Source organism: Schistosoma haematobium, chromosome 3, assembly GCF_000699445.3.
Source record: "Schistosoma haematobium chromosome 3, whole genome shotgun sequence".
Taxonomy (NCBI): Eukaryota; Metazoa; Platyhelminthes; class Trematoda; order Strigeidida; family Schistosomatidae; genus Schistosoma; species Schistosoma haematobium.
Window position 1 is genome coordinate 43,726,572 of NC_067198.1, and position 12,296 is coordinate 43,738,867.

The 12,296-nt window shown below is 35.3% G+C and overlaps 1 protein-coding gene across 1 annotated transcript; it reads left to right on the plus strand.

The window, feature by feature from the left end:
- Positions 1 to 3,067: 3,067 nt before the first annotated feature.
- On the plus strand, positions 3,068 to 6,459 carry MS3_00010675 (uncharacterized protein; the record flags this gene model as incomplete). Its single annotated transcript, XM_051219072.1, has 3 exons — positions 3,068 to 3,164; positions 4,886 to 5,039; positions 6,390 to 6,459. 3 exons carry the CDS (start codon positions 3,068 to 3,070, stop codon positions 6,457 to 6,459), a joined length of 321 nt encoding a protein of 106 aa, XP_051069950.1.
- Between the last annotated feature and the right edge of the window lie 5,837 nt (positions 6,460 to 12,296).

Genomic DNA, 12,296 nt, shown 5'->3' on the forward strand with positions numbered 1-12,296 from the left:
AAATAAACTTAACGTTGACGATGTTGAGGACTGGATTTCTATCATTCTCGTTTGTCATACATAGATCGTGAGAGAATTGGCTCAATATTGTCATTGTTCCACAAGTATTCGACAATGAAGAGATTCAAACACTTGCAAATGAACAATAAAACTTCATCCCTGTTGCATAAGCTGATGGCTATCGGGACTCAGTAGCTCAGTAGAAAATATCTTTTACATTTGAAAAGATAGGTATTGAGTTCGAGTCTCAGTGTGGAAATCAACACTAGGATGCAAGGGCATTTGTATTATGAGTCTCAGATGGAACGGAATGCACGTCCTTAATTCTATTACTAGTCAACCATCTTTGTACCAATCACATTCAACGATGACATTACAGAGAAGAACTAAATATTCCGATACACTTCTTCTGTGAACAAGACAAGTAAATTAGACTTATATCAGAATACACGATGATTACCACTATACTTCACTGTCAAGATTACTATCTGTACGCTGATATCTAAGGAATGTTTATCATTAATATAATTTTATTTTTATCAGAATGGGTTTTGTGGAGATTTTTAGAAATTTCACAAGTTGAAATCATGAGCCAAATGAAGCTAGACCACCATGGAAAACCTGGAAGCACTGGACGGCCGTTTCGTCCTAGTATGAGACTCCTCAGCAGTGCGCATCCACGAACCCGCCCCCCGCGGGATTCAAACCCAGGACCTGCTGGCTTCGCGCGCGAGCACTTAACCATTAGAACACAGAGCCGACATTAACACTGTTGGATGTCGGCTCTGTGTTCTAATGGTTAAGTGCTCGCGCGCGAAGCCAGCAGGTCCTGGGTTTGAATCCCGCGGGGGCGGGTTCGTGGATGCGCACTGCTGAGGAGTCTCATACTAGGACGAAACGGCCGTCCAGTGCTTCCAGGTTTTCCATGGTGGTCTAGCTTCATTTGGCTCATGATTTCAACTTGTGAAATAATTTTATTTCATGTTAAACGGTTAACTATATTTAACTCTTCACTTTCTGTATGATCATTCAACCTTACTGATAAATAATTCTACTGCGGTACATGGTGTCGAATTCTATAGTATCCTATTCTATGTGCATTTTGTGTGTACAACTTAACATTGATTAAGTGATTATACAAGGATGATACTAAGTATCACTGCTTGTAAAATCTATTTGAAGTGTGTATAGAATACTAGATAACAATTCCAATGAAAAAAACACATAGTGTAAGGTGAGATTGGACATGTCTTCACTAGTGAATGGATTCAAGATAAATGGATGGATTTATAGAGAATAGTGGAATTTCACAATACCGAGCATTAAGTAATCATGGATTGATTGTATTGAATGAATCCTGTACCATATCATTAGTTGATTGAATTAAGAGAGGTATAAAACATTGTAGTCCAATTTGAACTTAATTTCCATAATGAGCTAATGTTCATCAAATATCATATAAAGTTTATGCATAAAACAGTTCAGAAAACATATTTCTATTATGAATGCCCAATAAATGAAAATACTTTTAAATATCTATTACCATGAATAATTTCTACTTTTCAAGTCAATTGAAATATATTTGTAATTAATGATGATGATTTCAATGAATTAAGGATTCTTAATGCCTTTGACAGAACAGCTCACAGACTCGTTCGAAGTAAAGACCGATGACAGACAAAGATGCCTACTCTCATCCTTTCTCTTTCTCCTGGTGATCAACTGGATCATGAAGATGTCAACATCTAAAGGGAAGCACGGGATACAGTGAACAGCTAGGATGCAACTACACGATCTAGATTTCACAGATGATCAGTGTAGCAGCAGCCTCAGCAGCAGTAGATCTCAATATACACAAAGGGAAAAACAATATTTTCAAATACAACACAACATACAACAATCAAATCAAACTTGGCAGAGAAGCTTTGGATGATGTAAAAACATTTACATATCCAGGCAGCATCATTGATGAACATGGTGGATCTGACGCAGATGTGAAGGCGTGGATCAGCAAAGCAAAAGCAGCATATCTACAAATGAAGAAGATCTAGAACTCAAAACAATTGTCAACCAACACCAAGATCAGAATTTTCAATACAAATGTCAACACAGTTTTACTGTATGGGGTGGAAACTTGGAGAACTACGATAGCCATCATTCAGAAGATAAAAGTATTTATTTACAAGTGTCTATGCAAAATACTTCGGATCCGTTGGCCGGACACCAACCAACTGTGGAAGAGAAGAAACCAGATTCCAGCGGAGGAAGAAATCAGGAAGAAGCACTGGAAGTGGATAGGACACACATCGAGGAAAGCACCCAACTGCGTCACAAGGCTAGCCCTCACACAGAACCCTCAAGGTCAAGGGAGGAGAGGAAGACCAAAGAACATGTTACACCGAGAAACGGAGATAGACATGAGGAGAATGAGTGACAAGTGGATAGAACTAGAAAGAAATGTCGAGGACAGAGTGGGCTGTAGAATGCTGGTCGGCGGCCTATGCTCCATTGGGAGTAACAAGCGTAAGCAAGTAAGTAAATAATATCTTTGACAAATGAAATGTTTTCTAGCAATTAAGGAAACAACATGACAGTTATGTAATTCATTAAGAATTTAGATTTTGACATTCATAAATTGACAAAAAATATATGTCATCAAATGCGTTGACACTGACAATATGGTCAATAATGGAACAATTTAGTCATAAATTATTTATTTAATATAAATACTAGTAATATCTATTACAGATAAGATTTATCATTTACACTTTGGTAAAATACATAGAGTTGAATCATTGTATAAGTTTTACTTCGTGTTTCGTCACTCAATTTAAGCTACTTCTTCAAAGAATAAATAACTGACTGAATAAGTAATATTCTTTTATTGTTCCATTGTATTATTTAAACTTCAATTAATAATAATTTGATTATTTGACTGTTTACTCTGAAGAAGCAGCTTATATTGGGTTACGAAACATCAAACAAAGAAATCGAACTTTTCTTCCCATTGGGATATAACAAAAACGTACACCAACTATCTACTTTTTCTTTTTTCAACAGAATCATTATGTTATATTCAATTATTCTATTCTTTATACTATTTGAATTATCAATAACTAAAGAGATTGATGTTTATCAACTACCATTTGTAATTAGTAAAAGTGGTAAGTCTATGAATCAGTTTATTCTAATCATTTAATAAAGTTCCTAGTATTGCTTTCTGTATTTTATATATATATATATATATATATATGGTGATTGGTAAGAATTTAAATAACTTGGTGTCGGACCAAGTGATTAAATAGGTAATGACGAATAGTCACTTTGTTGAACAATTCATGTTCTAGAAGGATCAGTATTTAAATATTTGATCTTTTATGGATAACAGAAAAGCTTTGAAATTTGTAGACAATTAACAAGAACTCACTTTCAAGTCAGTCAGGAACAACGTAGAACATCGTACGTGTGTACATCGGTTCGAGTTGCCATATCACATTAGCACTGAGATGCAGTTGTTGATTCAAATCCTATAGCGGTAGAGGTAGTAAAAGTATAAGCAGTAATCGAAAAGATCAGGGTTTTAAGATGTTATTGAAAGAGTATAATCCAGTGAAATAAATTTGGAAAGAGAAAAAATAAAGGGACATGAGGAATTCAGAAGATTAGAATTTTGGAGAGCACAAAGAGTGGATGCATCTGCGCCATTGCAAAACGATTTTGAGCCATATCATTCAAGGTGTCTAACCATCGGTTGCTATCGTCTCACGGATCGCAACCACATAGTATACACCTACCAATTTGGCTCACTCCATTTGTCAGTCACTTCATAGATTTGTGCCATATTTTGGTCTGGCACAAATCCAAGTATACTTGTTAGGAACTAAAACTAGAAACTAGAAATACAGTTGACTAAATACAGTCAATATTATGTATTGTCAATTATATTGATTGACTCTTCATCTGTAATACTATGGTATTCGTTTTTGTTGTGAGTTATACAGACTTCTAAAAGCTTTAAAACATCAGCTCACAATGTCATCACGAACAGTACACCGAGCGATCTCATTAAACTGAACATTTTTTGAAATCAAATTCTCAGAGGTAAATATATAAGTAGAATTGCATTTGATTATTGTCAACATACATGTTCAATTCCATATGTGAAAAAGATCTTAAAAACCACCAGTCCATGTAATCATATTAATCATTATAACTAATGAATTAATCAGTAATCCAAGTGATTACAGCTGAAAAATAACTCCATCTTGTCAGAATCAAACACTTGGTTATAATAACTGTATCTAATTTTACTATTGCAGTGTGTGCTACTGACATCGACAGATATAAGTAGTATGTATCACTCAAAGAAAGTGGGAATGCCTGGGGGCAGAAGTTTGAGAAAATCAAAAAGAAAAGGACGAGAACAGATATTGATTAGTATGGAGACGAAGAAACTACAAGATCTGAGACAATTGTTTGACATTTTGCAAATGAATTATTTACTATATTGTTCTCAGATTTTTTTACGAAACAATTCTGTAATGTTCATTATCAGTATAGGGGTTGTGTAGATTATTAAATTTCTGAGTGAGATCATGTCAAACACTAACACCGTTGGATGCCGGCCCAGTGGTCCAGCAGGTTAAGCGTTCGCGCGCGAAACTGAAGGCCCTGGGTTGGAATCCCGAGGGGCGGGATCGTGGATGTGCACTATTGAGGAGTCCAACGACAGGACGAAACGACCATCCAGTGCTTCCAGGTTTCCAACGGTGGTCTCACGTCAATCGATTCATGATCTCAATCAAAAAAATTCTTTAATGTTCTATTCGCATACATTTGATTGTCCCTACTAGTGTTCTAATTCACTCTACTATGTTTATTTTAGGTGCAATGATAATTACAGATCATGAAGAAAAAATGTCATTATCTCCAGATCTATTACTTATTCATAAAGATGCATCATGTACCACAAAAATTGATTTAAAAAGACCAACTGAAGCAGAAATCAAAGCAAAATCCGGTACACGTAAAGTATTTCAGTAAGTTCATTTATACATTTACTTGATTTAGATCAAGAAACTTTCTATTAGATTTGTTCATTTAATAATAATAATTACAAAGAAACTTGAGAATAAGTCTGAGATAGCATTACATGCATTACAAACAGGACACAAGATTAATTTTGAAGGGATCAAAATACTTCAGAAAGGTTTTAATACATATAAAGAAAGATTGATAGCAGAAGCGTTGTATATATGGGCGAATAAGAACAGCCTGAACAGAAAGGATGGTGTTCAACTAGTTGCTACTTGGCAAATGCTCGTTAACAAATAATTGGACCCTATTTTTATCCAACCTCTTTATTTCACATACATCGTCATATTGACAGAAATTAATGTACGGGAATCCTCAGCAGTGCGCACCCACGATCCCGACCCCCGCGAGAATCGAACCAAGGACCCATCAGTTTCGCACCAGGCGCTTGACCTCTAGCACACTGAGCCGGCATCCAATGGTGTTGATGTCTAACTTCAGCCAATCCACGAAGTTGCGCCACCGTACACTATTGTCTTCAGTGCGTTGATATCTCACAACAGACCTGGTTGAACTCCACTGGTAACGGCTTCTCATTAGAACTCCAGGAGTATCTCTTGAAGTCAGCCACTAGTAAGCAGATGATTATTATCAGAAGGGGTTTTGTGGAGATTTTAGAAATTTTACTGATTGAGATCATTAATCGACTGATGTTAGACCACCATTTAAAATCTGGAAGCACTGAACGGTCGTTTCGTCCTAGTATGGGACTGCTCATAGTGCACATCCACGATTCGGCCCCTCGGGATTCAAACCCAGGACCTATCAGTCTCGCGGGTGAACGCTTAACCTTTAGACCACTGAGCCGGCATCCAATGGTGTTAATGTCTAACCTCAACCAATCCACGAAATTGTGCGACCATCCCCCATTGTACTGAGATAGATACCTGTCTCTACCTGACACGGATTAGTTCCACTGGTTACGGCTCTTCACTAGAACTCCAAGAATTCCCTCACGAAACTAGTCACCAGTGAGCACATGGTGATTATCAGTATAGGGTTGTGGAGATGTGCTCACTAGTGACTAGCTTCTTGAGGGAATTCTCGAAGATTATTTCAAATATAATAATTTTCACATAAAATGTCTTCTCAATACTCGGTGCCCAATTTCTGTCAAACTATTCGTTCTAATCTTGACGAATATTCGCATAAATAATAATAATAATTCACTTCACTACATTCTTCCTCTTTAATGTCTCACATTAACTCGGCGCCCAAATACTGTGAAACTGTTCGATCAAATTTAAACGAACGTTCTTATTTAGTAAATTTTATACTTTAATTATATATTTCAGGAACTGTAAAAAGATAGGTAAAACGGAGAAGCCAAGAAAGGAGGTACCGAAGGCATCTGTAAAGAAGTAGCATATATTCTATTGAATAGTATTTCTTCTTCTCTTTGTTGTTGTCGCTTTATTCATTAAACTTACTATTTGATCATTTCAATAAATTACTTGTTAGATTATATTTTAACGATAGTTTCTATAATATTTAAGATCTGTGAAATAATGACTGTATATTTGGGTAGTTGCATTAAACTTGTTGAAATGGTTGGAAAGGATAGTTGAAGTATACTATCAGAACTAATTATATGTGCATCGTGTGCGAATTGCCTTAATATTGTCATTAAGGTCACGAGCATTTCATGAAAATATGGATAGTAGCTAGTAGTTGTTATGAGTTTATGTTCGGCTTTTGTCACATGACTTACCCACCAATCAAAATACGACTTATACAGTCTTCGCACTGTGCCAAAACCAATGACGTTCGACCGGTATGAGCAGTCGAGCGTCCTTATTGGTCCTATATATTCATAGCCCGTCCGCTTGAGTCCAGAATTCAATACCAGCTTTTGCAATATGAATCATTTATTTGAAACATACTCGGTTTATACATCAACCAGACAGACCACAACGTACCATAAAATAGAAAATAACATTTGCACAATATTTGGCCAAATGTGGTTGTGAACGTGGGAGGCAGTAGTCAATAAATTGAACACAGCTTAAGAACTGTAAGTCGTACAATAATAAATTATAGGTCAAAATAAAGCTTATAATAAGAGAAATATAAATATAAATAATCTAATTATCGAATAGCTATACCATAAGAATACTTATGGAATATTAGTCTGTTAGTAGTCCTCGGAAGTTACCCGTAATTTAATCTTCACTAGGATATAACAGTAGTAGAATCGAGAGCGCGAGTTGTGTTCCTCACCAAGTGAATATACCTGCATCCAAGGGTTAATGTGCACTCTGTAATTGGTACCTAGTACCATTCACTTCAAATGTTACAGTTTTATTCACTTTGCTAGTAAGTTCAGATAGCCACTAGCTTATGCAATCGGGTGAAGTTTGATTTATTTGTTTCCTAAGTAATGACATTTATTTTCATAATGTACGATATAGGTGTTCTGTTTATCTAATGTGCAGTTTTGGTAAAGCCAAACGGTTTATAACAGATTATTTCGAGTATTTAATTTAGCTGTCAGTCATCTATCAGCAATTTTATTCGTGACAGTGTAATGGACGAGAACTCCATTGAGGACAATCGAACGTGTCTGAATATGATATTACAGAGTATCTTAGTAAACGCTGAGAACCATACAATAAATACTTCATTTGCAAAATGTCAATCAATCACCATAAACTTCATTGTTCCTGCATTTTCAAACAAATTGCTTTCTGTCCCCGTTCTTTCCTCCTTGATCTTCCCGACCTCCTGCTACCAGATATTCTGTTCCTGGCCAGAGTTACATACTACTTATGTCGATATAAGTAGCACACATCACAACGGCTTCAAGAACACGAAACGATTTTTTAAGTTTGCTAAAGGAATTTTGAATTTTTCAGCTTTTTAGTATGTACTTATAAGCCTATAGTTTCTTATATGTTATTTAACTAAGCGTTTCGTGGTAACAGTGAGTCCTAACAGAGACGACTAGTTTTAAGAGATGCTCTATATAAATATTCCTTGAATTTAGATTCTCGTTCATGTGTTAACTTTAATGAATTTGGACATATTAAGAATGGTTTAGGATTAAGAGGGATTTATTCTACTTCAAGGCTTCTCATTAGCTATTAACTGCGTAAAGATATGGAAAGTAATATTATTCTGAGATGGAGGGTAAGATTTATAGCTTAGGTCGATAATGTTTACCAAGTTTCGTTCTTTGAACTGAGAGATCTGATCGTAAAACTTTCATCAACTTTCTGGACAACACCTGGATAACATCAAGCTTGTACGAACCAAAGAATGGAATGGTAAAAAGGGAAAACAAGTAGAATATCAACGACAAACTAGACTGTTCTAACTGTGATAAATGCTATATGAAAAAGAGTGGTCATCTTCTCCGATTGTTTCTACACGAACACCAAATGACTGCCAAAAACTACGATGTATTTTAACTCATATCAATACATGCACAAAATTGTGAACACATATTCAACTGGGAAAATGTAGAAATCTCGGACTAAGTAGATACTAAAAAACACTACAGAAATTTTAGAAGCTTGGGAATCATGTTAATTAGTAAACAACAACCATGTTAAAAATAACCTGCTGAGGAGTCCCATACAGGGACGAAACAGCCGTCCAGTGCTTCCAGGTTTTTAGTGGTGGTTTAACGTTGATCAACTCATGATCTAAATCAAAAACTCAACAATCTCCACAACCCGATATTGACGATTAGAAAAATTATGGATAATTATAAGGATAAAAATCAAATCAAAGGGAATAACAACCAAAGTGCATATGTAAACGATGATAGAAAAAGGTCAACAACTACCAATCAAGATTAGGATCTGTAAAACAAACTGTCAGTCATATGCAAAGAAATTTGTATAACCCATTTCCATCAGAAGTTTGTGCTAATGATGTTGTTCAGTAGAACAACCAAAGCTCCATGATTAAATGACTGGTCTCAAGGAACGAAACTGTAGGAAAGAGGTGCAATATGGAGAAAGACTTCCTAGCCTACTCAATTTTATCAAGTGTGACATAATATTTATATCCGGAAAGATAAAAGAAAGTTACAGACAGGCAACGAAGTCATTAACTTCTAATTTGAGCCATGTTTGTTGATCCAGACTACTTGGTTGGGATGGGGGCCGCGCGACCATCTTAATCAATCGTTGGAGACACTGCGTGACATGGCTCAGAATCGATCGCAGTGGCTTAGGTGTATAAACTCTTTGTCTTCCCTTAAACTGTGAGATTAAAATTGGTTCATACCTTTCTTTCTACTAACTAATTCTTTCTTCCTGTACTATATCCTTATATATAATCTTCCCTTTATATATTACTACTATTTAAATAACTACCTTTATGAATTCAGTGTTCATTTTGTTGTGCTAATGAGGTATTTTTTAGTAAACCGAATACACCCATTAAGACATTAAATAAGAAAGATTAGTTCAGTGAAGAGTTCTCTTTTTGGCGAATTTATTTTCAAAGCTGTACAATCGCAAATATATATACTTGTTTTTACAGGATGATAATAATACTGGTAATAAACTTCTGTTATACATGGTGACAGTGAGGTTAAATAAACAAAGGTATTGTTCTCCAGCTGACCATTGTTCACCAATAACCTGAAAGATAAGTCATCGCACCTGGCCATCTAAATATGCATTTATCAATTTACGTGCTCTTGTGGATCTAGGTATATAAATCGTTCGATGCGTACTTTATCCAAAAGAATTCAAAAACATTGTCCGATGTGGCTAAAAAGAGGAGGCAACGGCTCAATAAGAAGTTCCATAAGCGAACACCTTGTGAACACAGGTCATTCAATCAAGACAGACTCTGCGTTCAAGGTCGTCTACAAGGTAAGTAGAAGTATTCCTAAGACAATAAGTCTGCATCTTCTTTGCATTGCCGACGCAATATCCATACATCTGGAAAAACCAGAATTGTGTGTGCAAAAGAATCTGGTACAACCTATTATTCTACTATGGTATTAATGTAGTAAACTCTTTCTTTCTTTTTCATACTCTTGCTTCTTTACAGCCATCTGCTTCAACTTCCATCTTCCCCTTAAATCTTCTACCCCCAACTGGTTTGTTTTTATTTCCACGATCATTCCGATTACACTTGATCTCTGTTTCAACATTTTATCTTATCATGCTGAGCCATCCTTTCCCATTGATAATTTCCCTATCTATCTTTTGATGAATACTTAAGCCAATAACAATCAAATGATTACTAAACTTTCCGTGTTTTAAAATTTTTTATTTTAATACCTTTGTTTATTTAACCTCACTGTCACCATGTATAACAGAAGTTTATTATCAATATTATTATCATCTTGTTAAAACAAGCATATATATATGCGATTGTACAGCTTTGAAAATGAATTCGCCAGAAAGAGAATTCTTCGCTGACCCAATCTTTCTTATTTAATAAGGTATGGCAACTTGGACCGATGTACATATGTGCCTGGTCCTATGTTGTAGCTGACTGACCGTTTGTGTGAAAATATGAAGAGATTAAACACGTCAATGTGATTTGTAATTCAATGATAACTACACAATAGATTATATAAACAAACATAATAAATGAAAATGTGTACATCGCTAGTTGAATGACAGGTGTACTAGCTCACAATTGATTGATCACTGGGTGGTGATGAATGTCATGTGTGTCATGTCCTTATTTAAAGCAAATCGAATGCTATCGACCATGTTGCAGGTACAGCTTGTTGACGAGTGCCAAATAGCATGAAACCCGAGTTCAGGGTTTCCTGCTGACTACCTCTAACCACCATCTAATCTTAGGTGTACTAGCTGTGATAGTGATAATAACAGGTTGAATCAATATTTCTTAAATGGTAGTAGATTAAGGACAATGGGAAAATCGACAATGAAATAACATTTATGAAAAAAAAACTATCAAAATTACGTAATAACAATTGTTTAAGTGATTAAACAGTGACGCTAATATTTGAGAAAGGAGGTGAAAGAAAATATACACTCAAAAGATATGGGAAATAATAATATATGTGATATTGATATCAGGAGAGAGAGAGAGACAATGTGTTCAGTTGACGTAAATTCCGGGTTCACAAATGTACCTTTATATATTATGTGAGTACATATCTTTGAGCAACCTTAAATGACCTGTTTCATCAAAAATTCTTAAAGATTTACTACTATTATGTATTGACAAAGTCCAAAGATGAATACTTTTGTCAGATCGATGGGGTTGCTATGGGTAGTTCGTTAGGACTATTATTAGCAGATGTGTTCATGGCACATATTGAAAATTTAGCCGAAGACCTAATCGAAAACATGTCACTGCATAAGAGATATATGGACGATATCTTAGTTTTCTGTGAAAGAAAAGAGAATATGAACTATTTATTGAATAAACTTAACACTTCAAAACCACATCAGTCTCTCATGTAAAGAGGAAAAGAACGATCAGCTTCCCTTCCTAGATATACTTCTAAGTAGATGAGAAGATGGCTCAGTCAAATGATCTATTTTTAGAAAATTAACATGAACAGTCCAGTAGTTTAGTTATTACAGTTATTGCTCTGTGCAATACAAACGGGGTTTGATAAAGTTGTATTCGCACAAATGACACTTGATGATGATGTTAGGTTATTAAACAAAACATAAATAGATGGAACGTTCATGATGTAGTGAGACCAACTATAGCATTAGCAGTAAAAAAGCCTGTCTATATCACCTTACCACTCAGAGATGATTCAAATAGCCTTTTATTGAAACAAAGGTTTAAATCAGTCATCAGCAAAACGTATAGCATGCTTCATCCAAAACCTAAAAGACATGAAAACGATTGTATCACATCTCACTGTGTTTACTAATTTAAATGTCTGTATGGTCACACATACATAGGGAGGAGCAATCGTGATCTCAGTATTCGGGTGGGTGAACACATACGAAAATGGTTGCTGAAACAAATAGAATCAAGTGATCCAATAAGAGTAGAGGATAAACATCCATCATCCTCTGTTGCTAAACATGTAATCGAAATGGACCATAAGATTGATCTTAACTCGGCTTTTGTGGTCTTGTACAAAAGTGTAAAAGAGTGTATACTAAGGTTTATTGAAGCCTTAGCCATACGAAAATTCAAAACCCCTCTGTGTTTAAATTGTGTTCACATTATTATTATTATTATTATTATTATTATTATTATTATTATTACTTTTATTGTTATCCTTTTCTCGT